The sequence below is a fragment of the Arachis hypogaea genome, chromosome 13 (assembly GCF_003086295.3).
Source record: "Arachis hypogaea cultivar Tifrunner chromosome 13, arahy.Tifrunner.gnm2.J5K5, whole genome shotgun sequence".
NCBI lineage: Eukaryota > Viridiplantae > Streptophyta > Magnoliopsida > Fabales > Fabaceae > Arachis > Arachis hypogaea.
The window spans coordinates 110,939,426-110,958,365 of NC_092048.1; the positions used below are offsets into that span (position 1 = coordinate 110,939,426).

General features: G+C 34.7%; 1 protein-coding gene across 1 annotated transcript; it reads left to right on the forward strand.

Moving 5' to 3' along the window:
* Nucleotides 1–6,843: 6,843 nt before the first annotated feature.
* On the forward strand, nt 6,844–8,169 carry LOC112735225 (uncharacterized). Its single transcript, XM_025784788.1, has one exon. The coding sequence runs from the start codon at nt 6,844–6,846 to the stop codon at nt 8,167–8,169; it is 1,326 nt and encodes a 441-aa protein (XP_025640573.1).
* The last annotated feature ends 10,771 nt before the right edge of the window (nt 8,170–18,940 follow it).

Below are 18,940 nucleotides of genomic sequence, written 5' to 3' on the forward strand. Positions count from 1 at the left end.
ATTAAATGTCATTTAGACTAAATGAATCATCGACAAAAATAAGCGTGCGTGCTAAATTCCATTTCATTGATTATTTTTATTTTTTTTTAGAAAATAAATCAGACAATTAGACACCATTTTTATGCATTAATATGTTATACCTAATCATCCTAAACTTTGATCCAATATGAGCGGCCTTCGTGACCTACAAACACAGCTTAAACATTTGGCAATAGCATCACATAACTCTTGTTTACATTTGTTTTTGTTATGGATTTCATTGCCACCCGTGATTCATGAATTCTTGCTTTGATTTTCTGAAACCTTCTTTATAAAGTATTTCAACTTCCATAAGGTCGACTTTCTCTGCTTAAAGAATGCAAAAACACTCGTTAAAACACACAATTCTTTTTTCTAACTGCTTGAAGTGAAACCAAGAAAAACATATTTATTATTTCTGTTTCTTTTTATTTAACATTTACGAAAGGAGAAAAATGGATGAGATTATGACAATTGAAATGACCTGATCATCAATGCCGAAATCCACCTCTTCTATTGTTCTACCTCTTATGCACTCCCATTCATCCCAGAAATTGACCTAAAGGTGAGATATTTTAGGAAATAAATTTCACCACTCGTAAGGTGTCACAAAGGGAAATAAGCTACATCACAAACTAAATTATGCAACTTTGAAAAAACCAATAATTAGTAAGCATTGAAAAAAATTAAAAGATATCATCAATCAAAGAGGAAAGGAGAGTGAACGAAAGAAAAATTCATTATTAGCCTAAACTAAAGATAAAAAAAAAGGTAAATTACCATGTAGATTGGAGCTTTACATCCTCCTTTAATAAGCTGCATTTATATGAAAAGACGTTACAATGGGAATCTCTATTTTAATAAGACATAAATTAAATCGCTATATGCTAAATAGGACATCGAATTTAAAATTTTTTTGTCATCACGATTTACAAAATCAACATGAAATATGCAAATTTTGTACAAAGACATTATGTTCCTTTTTAACGTCATTTCAAGGTGGTGGAACACAATGTGAGCTCCACTTTTTAATAGAATACTTCTGTTTCCAACACCTTACTAAAAGTCAGGATTCAATAATTCTTTTAAGCATGCAAGTGCAAAAATTGAACATAGATTAAAATAGAAGTAGCTATAACAATTTACCAAAAAAATTTCACTGCTGAAATGGAACAACATTCACAACTCATATATCATAAATATATTACATTAAAATTATTAACATTGCAGTTCATGTTATATTCTTCTTTAGATAAAATTAGTGTCATCTAATCATCTGTTGCTGAATATTGTCTAAGCTATGATGACTTAATCATAAGTTGGAATATAAGAAACTAAAAATGAATTGCAGAAGTCTATTTGATTTCTCAACTTACCTACAGCTTAATTGTTGAAATAAATCAAATGATTAAACATGCTAATTGCTTTTTAAATAAAAAGCTAAATCAGAAAATCCTCAAAGGTTTTCAGCAATAGTCATTCAAGTATATGCTGTGTCCATGTTCAGTTTGAATAAGCACAAAAAAATTATGCTTGATAGAATGAGTAGATGATTTAAAATCATAAATATGGATACTTGGATCAATAATCCAAAAGCACTCCAAAAAATTATGCTTTATTTGCAACATGAGTAATTAAACAAAAACAGCATAGGATAAAATAGTAACGATTCAAAACCTTCATATTGCAGCAAATGCAGAACTGCAATTGCCTCTCCAAGCATTTTTGGCTGATCAAAGAAATTGGCATCCAAACCAAGGGCAAGGGAAATTATCCTTCCAATTTTCTACTCCACTTCTCTGGATTCTCCGAACAAAATAAATCAGAGCAAAAGATGAAGAAGTTATGTGAGTGTAACTTGGGCAATTCAATCACAGAAGCACACTCAACACATTCTGGAATTAATAGAGTAAGCAAACAGAGCAAAAAATCTAGAATTACCTTTTCTCTTCTGCTTTCTGCTTTACACCCTCTGACCAGTATGCCTAATACCAAAAGTAATCAAGTCAACTTCGAATGACATATAAATCAGAAACACAGCTAGATGTGATTTTGAGAATTTCAGTTGCAGAAAGGTATAAATAGTATAAAACAGCTAAACTAACCATGGAAGGAGGATCAACTAACCTTGTTGTTTGAGTTTATGTTTATGCTCATGATCACATCTATTATTGGGACCTTTGAATGTCATCACACTTTTTCTAAACTCAAGCAGCCTATCATCATATATCACTTTTTCATAGAAGTATTAGAAAAACACAAATCCAAGATTTGTTGAAGCAAGGTTTAATGAATGCAAATAAAGAAACCCAACTGTAAAATTATCTTCCAAGAAAATTCATATTGGTGTATGTAGATAACAAAACCCAACAGAGTATTTTTAACCAATACCAATTAGAGATATAAATAATTATGTAAACTTTTAGAAGAAAAATAGAAAAAATAAATTAGTATATGAACTAAATAACAACATATAGTAACGTACATTTTTAGGAACCAAAGCCATACTCATTAGTTTATGAACTAAATAAATTCAAAAGGTATCATAATTTATAATGAAAACAACATATAGTAACTTACATTTTTAGGAACCTTAAATTTATTGCTAGTGGCAATAATGGTAGTGGCAACAATGGTAGTAACTTACATTCTACTTATGAAGCACGGACACTTCTTTGATTTGTCGTGTCCCCATGTTTAAATACGACACTTATCTGACACGCGTGTCTTCTGTGTCCAACGGTGTCTTAATAAAAAGTAAATTTTTTCTCCAGACACGTTTGGACACACCTAATATCATTACGTGTCAACATGTCCAATCTTATTCTTAACATGTATTATTGACAAAAAATTTAAAAATAGTATATATTATTAATTATTAAAATAAAATGTATTTTAAATACTTTATATAATTAAAAAAGATATTAAAAATAATTTAAAAAATTAATTTTGTATTTTAATATCAATAAAATACTAAAATATCACTATAATTTATCTAAAAAATATTTTATATTTTATATATATACTGTGTCCCCGTATCTTATAAGAATTTTAAATCCGCGTGTTCGTGTGTTTCGTGTCGTGTCGTGTCTCATGTCCATGCATCATAGCATTCTACTATGAGTTTGATAAATAAAAGAAAATATAAATAAGAATTATAAGAATGGACATATATCAAAGATAGGAAGAAGAAAAAAACCCCAAAAGTTCTAACTTAAATCCTAAACCTTAAATCCTAAATCCTAAACTTAACCCTAAATTATAAACATTAAACTCTAAACTCTAAATTAGTAATTTTTAGAATAACTTGATTAATTATAATATATATATATATATATATATATATATATATATATATATATTGAAAAGTGTAATTTTGTTAAATTAATTTTATTAATTATAGTTAAACAATATGGAGAATAATTTTATTAATTATATAGTAAGATGTTCTGTCAAATTAGTAATTTTTTAGAATAATATGGAAGGGTCAATACAAAGGAGCGACTGAGTAGGTTGGGACTGGCTAACCAAGAAGATGTGGTCTGTGTTTTGTGTAATAAAGGTGTTGAATTTGGTCACCACTTGTTTCTTGCTTGTGAGTTTTCTTGGCAGGTTTGGTGTGCATGGCTAACGTTTGCTGGGAGGCAATGGTCATGCCCAGGGACACTAAAGGAACACTTTCAGAGCTGGACTGAGTTATCAACTAGTAAGCAGGAACGCAAAAGGTGGATGGTATCTTTCTGTGCTATAATATGGAATATCTGGCTTGAACGGAACAGGAGGATCTTTCAGAATACAGGAAAAGGGGTTGACGATATTATCTACCAGTCGTTCATGAACTTTAAGGAGTGGCTAGGTGTGGATCCCTTTTGTTGTTGATGGCAATGCCGAAGATGACAAGGGGTATCATGTACTGCCTTTAACTGGTGTTCTCCTATTTGTTTATTCTCATCGCTCCACTTGTTGTGTTGAGCTTGTTCATTCAAAAAGAAAAGAATAATTTTATAGGTTACAGTAATATGATTTAAGAAATTAGTTCTTTTTTAGTAATTTTATCTATTCTATTATATAAAAATCAAATTTCTACACTTAATGATGGCGCTGGCGTGGCATACTCCGGAGAGTGTTTCCCAATTTAATTATTTTAACTCATTCAATATAATTTATTACAATGACTTAATTATATCAACTAATTGATTTGATTAAATATTTAAATATCAATTTAATTTATTATAATTGTACTTCATTAATTGTGATTCATTATATTAGTTAATTGATTTATTTATTTATAAAGTTTAAAATAAAATAAATAGTTTATTGCTTATTCTAATTGAATTTATTAAATTTAATTATATATTATATATAAATTAATAATAATTTATAAATCACTTTATATTATAATATTTAATAAAATAATTTGTAAATCACTTGATATTATATATGTATTAACGAAATATTATATATGTATTAATGTGTTAATTAAATATTATATACGCACGAAAAAATGAATACAAAGGTTGTTTATATAGTATTGATAATATTATATACGCACGGTGTATTTTTTTATTTTGGTATTATATAATATTGATAATATGCAGTGACGGACCCAAAAAATTTTAGGAGTGGGAAAAAAAAATATATATATATATATATATATATATATTAAATAAATTTTGTTAAATATTATTAATTATATGGAGATATAAAAATTAAAAAGAGTTAGCGAATATTTTTATTCTTAAAATACTATTTATTATATATAATTTATAAAAAATATTTTTTTATTTCTAAAATTTAAAATTAAAATATTTTAATTAAATTATAGATAATTTATTATCCTAACTAATCTTTTTATACACATTTAATAATAAAAGACTAAATTAACTGGCATATTAGTGCCTAATAATACATTAGTATTTATAATTTAAAATTAGAATTATATATAAATACTAGAAAAATTAAATCTTTATATGAAAAGTATGTTTATATAAAATAATAAAAACATAATTTTTATAATTTTTTTATTTTTTAAAATAATTAAATTTGTTATATATTTTTTAATTTAATTTTGATATAATGTTAGATAAAATATTTTAGGGTAAAAAACTTGATTAAACCAAGGGAGAAGAAAATTTACGGAAATCAGCCAAACTGAATTCCTAGACATCATTCAACCAGAATCAAATTATTATATAATTCGAATCTATACGTTTCGAATTAAAATCCTATGTAGTTCGATATGACTTAATTAGAATTATATGCAAGCATGAGAAACAAGTAATTCGAAACAACTCGTTTCGAATTATTAAAGAGGAATTCGAATTCAGTTAATTCGAATTACTAAGAAAGGCTTGACGAAACATAAATCGAAACATATTGTTTCGAATCAGTAAGGAATTGTAATTCGAATTTATTTTATTCGAATTATAAATATATAGTGCGAATGTAGTTGATTCGAATTACCATGAACCGGAGCTCTATATATATGTTGTGAACTCAGAGTTTTTCTCATCAAAGAGGTGAGATGGCTAGTGAGGATAGTTTTCTAGTGCTGGTACACCACAGAGGATCGATTAAGAGAAAAACTCGGTCCGACGTGAAGTTCACTGATAAGGATCCTCTATGTATTATCGTGAGGTCAACCACCAGCTACGATGCTCTCGTTAGCTCTGTGCTGGAGAAGCTTGGTCTGGAAGGAGTTAAAAGGGTTAAGAAGTTTTTCTATCGCATCCCAACGACGGTGCTCCATGATACCGTGAAGTATGATTATTTCACGATCGAGAGTGATGAGGACTTACAGGTCATGTTTCTTTGTCGTAGGCAGTTTCCCGAGGTAAGGACACCAGAGCTGTTAGCAAAGTTGGTTGATGTGGTATCTAGCTCGGGTGGTTCGAACCGGAATGTCAATACTATAGCCACGGTTGCCGGCTCGAGCTCAAGACCTGCGGTTGCTTCATCCTCCGTTCCTGTGTATGAGCCACCGATACAGCCTGTTGCCTCCCCATCGTTTGCTGTTGATATCAGCGGCAATGTCGGAGACGTGGTTCGATATGAGGAACATCTTCGGACCGAAGTGCAGTGTCCTACACCGGCCGGTGTTGGGGAGGGATTATTTGATGATCAAGATGACGATGATGTCGAGCCTGATATGATCGCTGATGACAGCGGCGATGATCTTGGAGCGACTGATCCGAGAAGGGCTACAGGTGGATCTAGTTCTGGCACACAGCAGTACCGACCCCATTTTTCATCATTGGACCTGGATGCCATGAGGCATGACGAAAATCCTGGGCAGACGGCTGGATTTGGCGCTAGAGATACGGAAGGGTCTGTCGGTATGACAGAGTTCGAGGTTGGGCAACAATTTCAGGATAAGGATGAGGCGCTGTTGAGTGTGAAGACTTACAGCATCCGCCGAGGGGTCCAGTACAAGGTCGTTGAGTCTGACTACCGCAGGTATGTTGGAAAGTGTTCTGAGTTTGGGAATGGGTGCACATGGTTGATTCGGTTGAGTCTCCGTCAGCGCAAGGGCATTTGGGAAGTGAAGCGGTACAACAGACCGCATACCTGTCTCGCCACCTCCATCTCCAGCGACCATAGGAGTCTGGACTACCATGTGATAGCGACATTCATTATGCCAATGGTTAGGGCTGATGCATCCATCAACATCAAGGTGCTTCTAAATGCCACGGCCACACACTTTGGGTTCAGGCCTACGTACAGGAGGGTATGGAAGGCGAAGCAGAAGGCCGTTGCAGTCATCTATGGGACTGGGATGAGTCGTACAACGAGTTCCCTCGGTGGGTGTTAGGAGTTCAGTTGACGATGCCTGGCACTGTAGCAGTCCTCAGGACTTGTCCTGTTCGAGTTGGGGGACAGCTGGACGAGTCTCATGCTTATTTTCATAGGCTGTTCTGGACTTTCCCCCCTTGTATCGAGGCCTTTCGTCATTACAAGCCCTTGGTGAGTATTGACGGCACCCATCTATATGGCAAGTATGGGAGAATGTTGCTTGTCGCGATTGCACATGACGGGAACTCCAACATACTCCCTGTGGCATTTGCACTAGTTGAGGGTGAGAATGCTGAGTCATGGTCTTTCTTTCTCTCCCACCTTCGTCAGCACGTGACACCTCAGCCGGGTCTGTTAGTCATTTCAGATAGGCATAACGGCATCAAGGCAGTGCTTGAGGCTCCCGATGGGGGATGGCTACCTCCGGCTGCATACAGGGCGTTCTGCATTCGACACGTTGCAGCTAATTTCGCCCTCACCTTCAAGGGAAAAGATGCCCGGAGGCTTCTTGTGAACGCCGCATATGCGAAGACCGAAGTGGAGTTCGACTACTGGTTTGACATTCTGCGCTCTGAGAATCCGGCAATGTGTGACTGGGCAAACCGAATTGAGTATTCGTTGTGGACACAATACTGTGATGAGGGTCGGAGATTCGGGCACATGACCACCAATATTTCTGAGTGTGTGAATTCAATCCTGAAGGGGGTAAGGAACCTCCCTGTGTGCTCGCTGGTTAAGGCCACATACGGAAGGCTGGCGGAGCTATTTGTCCGTAAGGGGAGGGAAGCCGAGGCTCAGATGGGTACCGGACAACAATTCAGTCAATACCTAGTAAAGTGTATCGAGGCCAACCTGAAGACAGCCAGGTGCTTCACGGTGACTGTTTATGACAGGGATAACTCGGAGTACACGGTGGCAGAGATGACTCCGACAGGTTCATTCTCACTTGGTACCTACAGGGTCTCACTAGGGTCTCAGACTTGTGATTGTGGATACTTCCAAGCACTTCATTTCCCGTGTCCTCATGCATTGGCATGCTGTGCTTATTCACGTCTTACTTGGATGCCTTATGTCCACCAGGTCTATCGCCTTAGTTCCGTTTTCAGTGTCTATCAGATGGGATTTACACCTCCCATTCCGGAGGGATTCTGGTCACCTTATGGCGGGCCTACCGTTATACCGGATCCGAACATGAGGCGTGCGAAGGAGGGTCGTCCGAGGTCCACCCGCATTCGCACCAACATGGATGATGCAGATCCGAACCGGCCAAAGAGATGTGGCCTCTGCAGGCAGCCAGGACACACTCGTCAGAGTTTTTTGCAAGCCGGACGACCCACTGGGACAGCTGGGAATGAATAGGAACATTGGCGTGTCTGTTTTTTTTTTCGTATCAGCAGCTGTATTTTATTTCAGTTAGCAATCAATGTTCTAGGTGGAACTCAGTTGTATTTTATAAGTCATGAAAGTTGTCATTCGTACAAGATATGCTTGTTGAATGTCTTTCTAATTATGTAGTTAAGTTAAATGAGTAAAATCATGGAAATGATGGGATGACTGATAATACATAACATAACATCAAAGTAACTACTGCATGAACAACTACCTTAGTGAAACCATACATAACACTGATAACCAACAAAAAAGATACATAACATAAACATAACAAGACGACATACACCACGATCCCCAAATCATCTAAAGAGGTGTGACCCCGTGAAACAACGGCGTGGAACCCGTGTCCTCTGACCTCTCCGTATAAATGGCTCCTCATCCTCAATGGAGTCATCCTCGTCATCCGGAGCTGGCTGTGTCGGCGTTCTGGGGGGGACATGCACGGGTCTGGATGATGACGGGCCGGCAACTGAATGTGACCCCAGAGTCTGGGCCGATGTTGGCGTCCCACCCAGGGCAAAAGTCTGCACAGGAGGTACCGTGGCAGGCTCGTTCAAATCTACATCTAACGGTGCCTGTGTCCCTGTCGTGTGAACCCGTCCTCGTGCAGCATCATCCTCCTGCATGATGGTCTGGATATCCTCAAGGAAATGCGGTCCACCGAACTCGGCGACAATCCCATCACTAGCAAGGAAGTCTGGAAACATGGAGCCCGGACTCACCCATGGAGTACTCTCCTGAAGTGTCTGGTCATCACCGGGAACACTGACGAAATAATCTCCAAGAGGTCCACCCCCAAGCCCAGCGTCAGTGTGACTCGTGGGATCTCCCATACCAGATCCATACCACTCACCATCATGCCCCCCCTGACAGGGCCTATCAACCCCCGCCCCATCACCTCCTCCAGCTGCATCCCCCCCAGGCTGATGGGCACCCTCTCTAGCAGCAGCCCCCCTCCTCCTGCCTCCACGCCCACGTCGTCTCCCGCCACCCCTACCTGCGTCTTCGACATCCTCCATAGCATGATCCAGCCTTGTTGCTAATCTGTACACGAGGTCCCTTGTTGCTAATCCCAGGATTGTAACCAGACCATCTGCGCAAGAAATTATACATTTTAACGCGTTCATGACTCATTCTACAAGGCACGAAATTGCTTGCACAATTGAAAATAAATACAATAAGGATACATAATACAAAACAATAACGGTACCTCGAGGCAAGGGGCCAGCTAAACGCATCAAACCCAGTAGGCCTAAAAGAAGGAAACCTCCAGAAGATCCAAGACTGCAGTAACTGTAACGGCCCAGCTAACTTCACGACATGTCTGTTGGCGACTCGGCACATGCACCGGTACAACCAACCTAGTGCCGCCGATCCCCAACTGTAGCCACCCATCTCCTCAAGCCTAGCAACAAAGGGTAGCCATCTGATGTGTATACGATTGCTGGACTTGTCGGCAAACAGCTGCGTGCCCAACAACATTATGATATAGGCACGGGCAAAGCGCCTAACTGTCTCCTCATCAGCCCCTACGGGACACTCTTCAAATGTCTCCTAGAACCAGGTGTAGTTGACTGCGAATTTCTGAACTTGGTTTTCGGGAGGTAAAACACCGAGCAACTCATGGAACCACTGCCAAGCTGGCCTCCCACCCTCAATGTAAAGGTGGAAGTCTGTCAGGCAACCACTGACGTAATGTCTGTCCACTGGCAACCCCAGCTGGTAAGCGACGTCCTGAAGCGTGATGGTGCACTCTCCGAACGGCATGTGGAAGGTGTGCATCTCAGGCCGTCACCTCTCGACGAATGCACTGACTAGGGGCTCGTCTAGTCGGAACCATCTGTCGTTCAATCTCGCAAGATGGTACAATCCGGCCATCTGCAAGTACGGAACGTACCTCTCATCAAGACGCATCCCCTGCTGCCGCTTAACGCTGGATATGCAACGCCGAGGCTGGGTAGTAGATAAACCGCATAATTAGAACAGATGCACAAACCACTAACGTATACAATATGTTTCATAAAGAACCAAAAAATAAATCGTGCGACACATCATATATTAAGCTAGCGACCAACCTTGTATACACAAACTGCTAACATAAACCACGTGCAAAAACCATTAACAAAAACAACAATCACTAACAAGTAAAACCGTTAACGAAAACCCCTAGCCTATACCTCAACCCTAAACCACTACCCTAAATCACTAACAGTCACTGAAACCACTATACAAAACCATTAAACAAAAACCACTAAGAAATAACAATAACAAAAAACCACTAACAAAAACCACTGGCTTATACCACTATCCTAAACCGCTAACACTAACAGAAACCGCTATAAAAAACCATTAACGAAAACCACTTGCCTACATCACTATCCTAAACCACTATCCTAAACCACTAACCTAAACCAGTAACCTAATCCACTAACAATAACATAAACCATTATAAAAAACCATTAACTACTACCACTATCATAAAACCACTATCATAACCCATGAAGAAATACCGCTATCATAAACCGCTTTCATCAACCAGTACCATAAACCACTAACAAAAAAACACTATCAATAGCGCATAATCATAAATCACTAACCTCTTCGTTGATTACACCGGCGATATGAGCAACTCCATCCAAACGATAAAGCCTCCCCGGATCATCTCCCATCGGCTGAATATGCTGCTCCGGTCTTACTCGCCCGAATATTGGTCGTTTTCTCTGGGATTTGGTGGGGTATGAGAATGCTAAAGTGAATCGAATGAACTTGGTTCGAACTCCTTATATAGCCGAAATCTGTGTAATTCGAATCAAGTAGATTCGAATTACTAAGTCTCACCAAATTCACCTAATTCGAATCAATATGATTCGAACTTCACTCAAGTGCCGTTTTCCAAGTAATTCGAAATGATATGACTCGAACTACTCTAACATAATTCGAAATAAGTTGTTTCGAATTATTAAGGAATTTTGCATGCATAATTCGTTTCTAATTGATTCGAATTACGTGGGAATAGTCTTTGATAGTAATTCGATTTGAATCAATTCGAATTACTTGCAAATTGGATTCAAATCCTTTTGATTCGAATTATATAAAAATCTGTTCTGGTGGATTGACGTATCGAAATTTGATTTGGCAGATTTAGGTTAAACTGAGCTCCCCTTGGCTCATTTGGGTTTTTTACCTAATATTTTATGTATCTGTTTAATTATATATTATAATTAAAATATTTTTATCATTATTTTTTAAAATAAAAAATATATTCTAAATTAGTAAATTAATTAGTTCATTTTAAAATTTTATATGTAACATAGGTACATATAATAGAACAAAAGATAAAAAATAAGTAATAAGGATGAATAAATCGAGAATAAAATAAAATATATAAAGTCACGAAAAAAATAAAATATTAGATTGATACCTAAACTATAATTGTTTGAATTAAAAATTACAATTGAAAATATCAAAAAGAAAAATAATGAAATTGAAAGATACATAGAGTCATGGAGAGCTATATAAAAAAAATTGGAGAATTTAAAATTTACTTTTTGATGAAGAGAAGATGATCATTAGACAAGAAATAGAAAAAGAAAGTTGAAAATATAAAAATAAGAAGAGGGTTTAAGAGAATAAAGAATTGACGGTACAATAATTAAATTTGATTAGGTTAAATAATAGTCAAAATGATAAAAAAATAAAATAATAAATTTAAAATTTTAGCTAATTGAATTTATTTTATTTGTAATGGGGTCATTTAAAATTTGAAATGGGGGCATATTATATATAACTATATCTTTTAAAACAAAAATTAAAAACATCATGGGGGCAAGTGCCCCCTCATTTGTATGCTTGGGTCCGTCCCTGATAATATGCTAATCCAAATTAAACCTACCCGTATCTCATATTCCCATTTCAACCCGCCGACCCAAAGCCCCCTTTTTGAACTTATCTCCCAATAAGCAGAGACGCTAGCGATGGAGAACGGTGTCTTCGGACTGGCGACTTCAGGACAGTGACATAAGAGCTTTGAAGACGAGAAGACTGGTTGCTCCTACGGCGATGGGATGACGACGGGGTTGTGCCGGCGAGGAGGTCGAAGACGATCGGGGATGTTAATGTGACTAGAGGAGATAAATAGCAGACCGGAAAGAGAAGACTTTCGCTAATATTGTCGTACATTGTGGATAAGTGAATTAACAACGATAATGGATTTCATTCCACTCACACAATCCAAGATTGCAAGATTAAGATGAAGGATAATTTTGGCAAAAAAATGAAAAAGACTTGATGATAATGAGTTTGCTCTTTTTTGTACTTTTGGTGAGTGTTCTTTGTGAGACTTTTTTTATTTTTCTTTTTTTATTAGAAATACAATTTAAGCTATTATCATTGCTGAGAATATTAGTGAGGTAGTTTGTACTGTACATAATTTGTAATTTTAATTTAGTGATTGAACAACTATGAACAACATTCATCTTTATAAAAGTCTTTCTTTCAAATTTATATTTAATAAACTATAAATTACATTAAAACTATGCAATCTTTAAATCTTTAGATATTATTTAAGTTAATTAATTATTTAATATTATTTAAGATATACTCAATCATAATTTAAAATTATATACTATTTAATCTAAATTAATACATAAAATTCTATACTAACTGGAGAAATATAAAATTTTATGCTTTGGTTTAGATCTATTTAACTGGATTTAAATAAATTATAATTTTAAAATTATATTTAAATTTAGAATTTTAGTTATTATTTAAATTGAATTATATACATTTTTAAGTTATGACGGTATATTTTTTAAATAATATGATATAGATCAGATAATCATTGATTTAGTTTATTAATTTTAAAAATAATTAAATTAAACTAAATCAATACAATTTTTTTGTTAACTATAAAAATATACTACTAAAATTATATAAAACCAAATACGAGATTAGTTAAAGAACAATAATAATATAAATTTCGATTTACATGAAAATGTGTAACATATTACTGCAAGTTAAAAAACAGTGTGTCAAAAAACTGATACCTCATCTAATATTTTCAGTTTACAATCAGGTGGAGATAAAAGTGATTTTTTTTTATTATAATTGACTCATATTTATCTAACATTTGAAATATCAGTTTAACGACGAAAAAGTTTTATATATTTCTCATTACTCATTTATAGGAAAGCAACTCTCTATGTATGGTGTACACTATACGTCGCATGGAATTGGACAAGAAAATATTACTTCTACTTATGTAAGGCCTTCTCCATTAGAGATAAGATCTAAATAATTCTTAACTCTACCAACGAGGCTCTCATTGACAAGAACTCCACTGTCTGTCTTAACAAATAATACGTATAATTAATGATTACCAAATGATTTATGCACCAATATTTAAAAAAAGTATGCTTCATCGGAAATCATTTATATAACATAGATTTATTACAATTCTAGCATATTCCAGTGTACAAGGACTCACCAATAATCTAACGCAAGTCGTTCTGCAAAATTAGCTTCCGTCACACTGCGGTTCCCAAAGACCGTGCCTAACAGGAATGTAATTTAGAAAAGATGGTAACTATTATTATATTCTTTTCTTTTCTATAGTGTCTAACTTTTAATTGAATAAAATTGAACTTTTTGTCAAGAAATTCTAATATAAATGGGAAGCAAAAAAGACAATCTTCCTTTGTTGTTACTTTGGTGGCTATTAATTTGGCACAACTTTATGAAGATATACACTTATCGACTGTTAAGGTGCACCCACTAAGCAGTGATACACAAAGTGGCCAAAATGTTGATCCTTTTGTTGATTATGAAGGTAATTTTCTATTATATCAAGAATTTAAGTTGGTAGCTTGCAAGAAATATGAATTATTAGTAATACATCAACATATATGTTTTTACTTTTTATAATTTTTATTTATTGTAGTTGTTAATGCTTATGATAATTCAATGTTGAATGTGAATTTAAAAGATTATTTTATACCATCTTCAGAAACTTTAGACGTTATGTATAAATTTTATCTTTATGTTTATTTGTATCTTTGTGTACATCATAGACTAAATTGCATTGGTATGATAACTGAGTATCTAAAGAGAGTTCATTTAGCAGGTGTGTAGGATATAGGAGATCTTTTTTATCAATGTCAACATTGTAAAGTATGGATGTGGTCTGATGAAAGACTTGCTAAATCCAAACAGTCACTGTAACCAAAGTTTTCATTATGTTGTATGGAAGGAAAGATTGAACTTCCTCTACTTTCTGTGCCTCCTGATAATGAGCACATTCAGCTTCATACTGAAGGAGATCAAAGAAGTATTAATTTTCTGAAAAATATAAAGGCATTTAATTCAATGTTTTGTTTTACATCAATAGCCAAAAAAATTGACCGTGGGGTGAATAATGGGATTGCTCCTCCAATTTTTAAGCTTGGGTGTCAAAACTACTATAGCATATTAGCATTGGTAGTCTACTTCCTCCGGATAGTCTACGACCAACATTTGTCCAGTTATATATATCTATGACACAGAAAATGAGATTGATAATCGGATAGGCACACTTCGATAATTTTTATGCAACCAGTCAAATAGTTATTTTTTATCTATGAGAGAGAATAACATATATTTATTGTGTTTTTTTTCTTTGCAGTTCCAATGAAGCTGTAAATGAGCGAGAGAGAAAAATTGTGACAACATTAAAAAATATGCTAGACAAATATAACAGTTTGGCAAAGAATTTTTACTATGCAAGAGATAGGTACTAACAGGAAAATTGCACAAACATAAAACTTAAGTTGATTAGTAAAAAGACTACAGATGACAAGACATACAACTTCCCATCTGCATCTGAAGTGGCTGCATTGATTGTTGGTGATGTCGAACAACTAAGCAAAGATAGAGATATTATTATAGAGAGTCAAACTAGAAAGCTCCAACGGATTGATGTTTTTCACCCATCTTATTTAGCTTTGCAATATCCATTATTGTTTCTGTATGGGGAGGATAGGTTTTAGTTGGGTATTGCAACATCAAATTCTATCTCTGCTAGGCCTTCAAAGAAAAACAAAACAATCACTTTACGACAATTCTTTATTTCGCCTATAGAAAAGGATGGGTGAATTTCCGTTAATTCTGAGATAAAAAGATTATTCCAATAGTTTCTTATGGATGCCTACACAATGGTGAAATCAGAGAGGTTAAAATTTTTTAGGTTTAAACAACCACAGTTGAGGGTTGACAAATACAAATGTCTGCATAAAAGTCTAATAAACAGGGATGTAAAGCTGCAAGGCTTGGTAGAAGAATCATTCTTTCCAGTACTTTTACCGATGGACCTAGGTACATGATGAATAATTGCAAAGATGCATTTGTAATTTGCATATATGCAGGATATTCTAGGGGTGCACGCGGATCGGATCGGATCAGATATGACCGAAATTTCAATCCGATCCGCACTAAAATCATCAGATCGGATCTAATATCTACAATTTTTAAGCTTGGATCTGATCCGATCCGGATATTTGCTGATCAGATCGGATTGAATATCAGATATATCCGCAAAATACAAAAATATTTTTAAAAGCTTATTTTTATTAAAAAATATTAATAAAATTTTTTTTCTATTTTTTAAATATATTTACTCTTAAAATAATATTAAACATACTTTTCTTAAATAATAATATTAAAATAATACAACATATATGATAATTATTAGTTAAAATAAAATATAAGAAGAATATTTACTTATTTATTTATTTTTACGGATCCGTGAATATGCGGATAGCTACATAAAATCCGCAATCCGATTCTATAAGTGTGTGGATCGAATCCATATCTGTAATTTTCGGATCGGATTCGGATAAATATCGCGGATATGCGGATCAGATCCGATCCATGAACACTTCTAGGATATCCTAGCTATTTTATCACTATAACATGTAACCTTAAATGGGATGAGATAAAAAGAGAAGTGACTCCCATTGGATTGAAGGCAGAAGACTGCCCTGATATATTGTGTCGAGTTTTCAAAATCAAGCTTGATGGTTTGATTGATGACCTAAATGAAAGAAAAATCTTTGGCAAAATTTTAGGATGTAAGTCTGTGTTTATGCAACACATTATTAAAATTTTATGTTGTAATGTTTTACTCATTTATTTTTTTTCAATTTTCAGATGTTTGTACTATAGAGTTTTAAAAGAGAGGGCTTCCGCATGCACATATCATTTTATTCATGAGTAACGAGTTCAAGCCACAAACACCAGATGACATAGACAAACATATAACGGCTGAGATTTCTGATGAAAATAAAAGGCCAAATCAAAATTACATGGTACATGGTCCATGTGGTCCGTACAACAAGAATTCAACTTGCATGAAGAATGGATCCTGTTCAAAGTTTTATCCTAAAGAGTTTAGGCAGCGAACACTCATTGATGAAGCTGGATTTTTCAAATATAGGCATACTGATAATAGTCGAACATTGAAGAAAAGAGAATGTGTACTAGATAATAAGTTTATTGTTTCATATAATCTAGAATTTTTGCTCTCAAGTTCCGGTGCCACATAAATGTGGGATACACATGCCAAACAAGTTCTATTAAGTATCTTAAGTATGTACACAAGGGTAATGATTGCATAACAGCTACCCTATACAACGCTGGTGATTCGTCAGAAGCCACACAAGTTGTTGACGAAATTAGAAATTACTACGATTGTAGGTACACTTCGGCATGTGAGGTAGTCTGTCGTTTATTTGGATACGAAATCCAAGAGAAAGAACCATTTGTGATTAGACTTCCATTCCATTTGGAGGATGAGCAACTTGTGGTTTATAGTGAAACTTCTAATGTAAATGATATCGTCAAAAAAGCAGTATCTCATAAGTCCATATTTCTGGTATGGATGGCGGCGAATATGTCATATCCCTATGCTCGAAGTCTGACTTATACTGAATTTTCAACCAAGTTTGTTTGGAAGGACGATGCTTCAAAGTGGTTTCCTCAAAAGCAAAGCTTTGCAATCGGAAGGTTGACTCATGTACCTGCAGGTAATGATGAATTTATATTTAATTTTGATCTTATTTATTTGATGATTTAAATTTAAAATCTTAACAGCATGTACCTCACGTCTATTTTATTCGATTTATCTATACTAGAAAGTAAATGTTCAAATAACTTTCAACAGTTATAATCTAATACTCTATAGATTATACAATTTTAGCATTGTTCTCTATTTTTTAGAAAAAATAATTTTATACGCATGTGTAGCTACATAATAATTAAAATTGTGTAGCCTAATTCATTTAGCAACTTAGAAGTGGAATTTTAACAAAGTTTTTTGCAGCAAATATCGAAGAATATTACCAACAATTTCTCTTGAATACTCAAAGAGAATGTATAGATTTTCGAGATATAAGAACAGTAGGAGGAACAATTCATGCTACTTATAGAGATGCATGCTTCGCTCTTGAACTCTTGCAAGATGATAGAGAATTCATGGATGCAATTAAGGAAGCAAGCTCGTGAGCCTCAGGATCATATGTCAGGAGGTTGTTTGTCATTCTATTAACATCCAAAAATATCTCAAGACCAGAACATGTCTGAGATAGATATTGGCATGAACTCTCAGATGATATTTTTTGTATCGACAAAGAACGGTGATGAACATAAAGGTGAGTTTTTATTAATTACAATTATAAAAGTCTTTTATTATTGATCACTTTTATTTTGATTAAATTTTTACAGTATTGTATAATATGCAGAGTTAACCATGTTAGATGATGAGATTAAGCAGTTGTGCTTAATGGATATAGACAAGATCTTACATTCCTATAGTAAAACCTTGAAAGACTATCATCCTATGCCTTTAGCAACTAAAGTTGATAGTTCTTTGTTAACCGAAAGAGTTATCAGGGAAGAGATAAACTTTAACAAAGATGAGTTAAAGAAAAATGCCTCAGACATGTTAGCCATCGCAATACCTGAGTAGAAACATGCATTCGATAACATTGTTACAGCTGTATATTATGGTGAAGGGGTTTTTTCTTTGTGTATGGTCATAGGGATACTGAAAAAATATTTCTCTGGAACCTTACGTCCGCTGAGATTCACTCAAAAGGATGATATTGTGTTAAACGTTACTTCAAGTATTATTGCTTCTTTACTTCTTTCCAATGGAAGAACGGTACACTCAAGGTTCAAAATACTACTGAATATAATTGAGGATTTTATATGTAACATCAAACCTGGTTCTCCTCAAGCAATTTTGCTATTGAAAGCCAAATTTATAATTTGGGATGAGGTTCCAATGGTTAGTAGGTACTGCTATGAAGCGCTCGATAAATACTTGGGTGATATCAAGAAGTTTTCTCTAACATATAACAAAGATTTGTCTTTTGGAGGAAACGTGGTTGTACTAGGTAGAGACTTTAGACAAATCCTTCCTATCATTCCATGAGGATCGAGACAAGATATGGTTCATTCAACTGTGAATTCATTTTTATCAGGTGCTCAAACTAACAAAAAATATGAGACTCTCTGTAGGAACAACTTCTTCAGATCAAAATGAGACAGAGCAATTTAGTAAGTAGTTATTGAAAGTTGGTGATGGTCTAATAAGTGATATAGATGGTGAATTTGAGATATGTCTTCCGGAAGATATTGTTATTTCTTCTTCGGACTAGACATTTGATGAATTGGTTCATTTTTCTTATCCAAATATTTGAAAAAT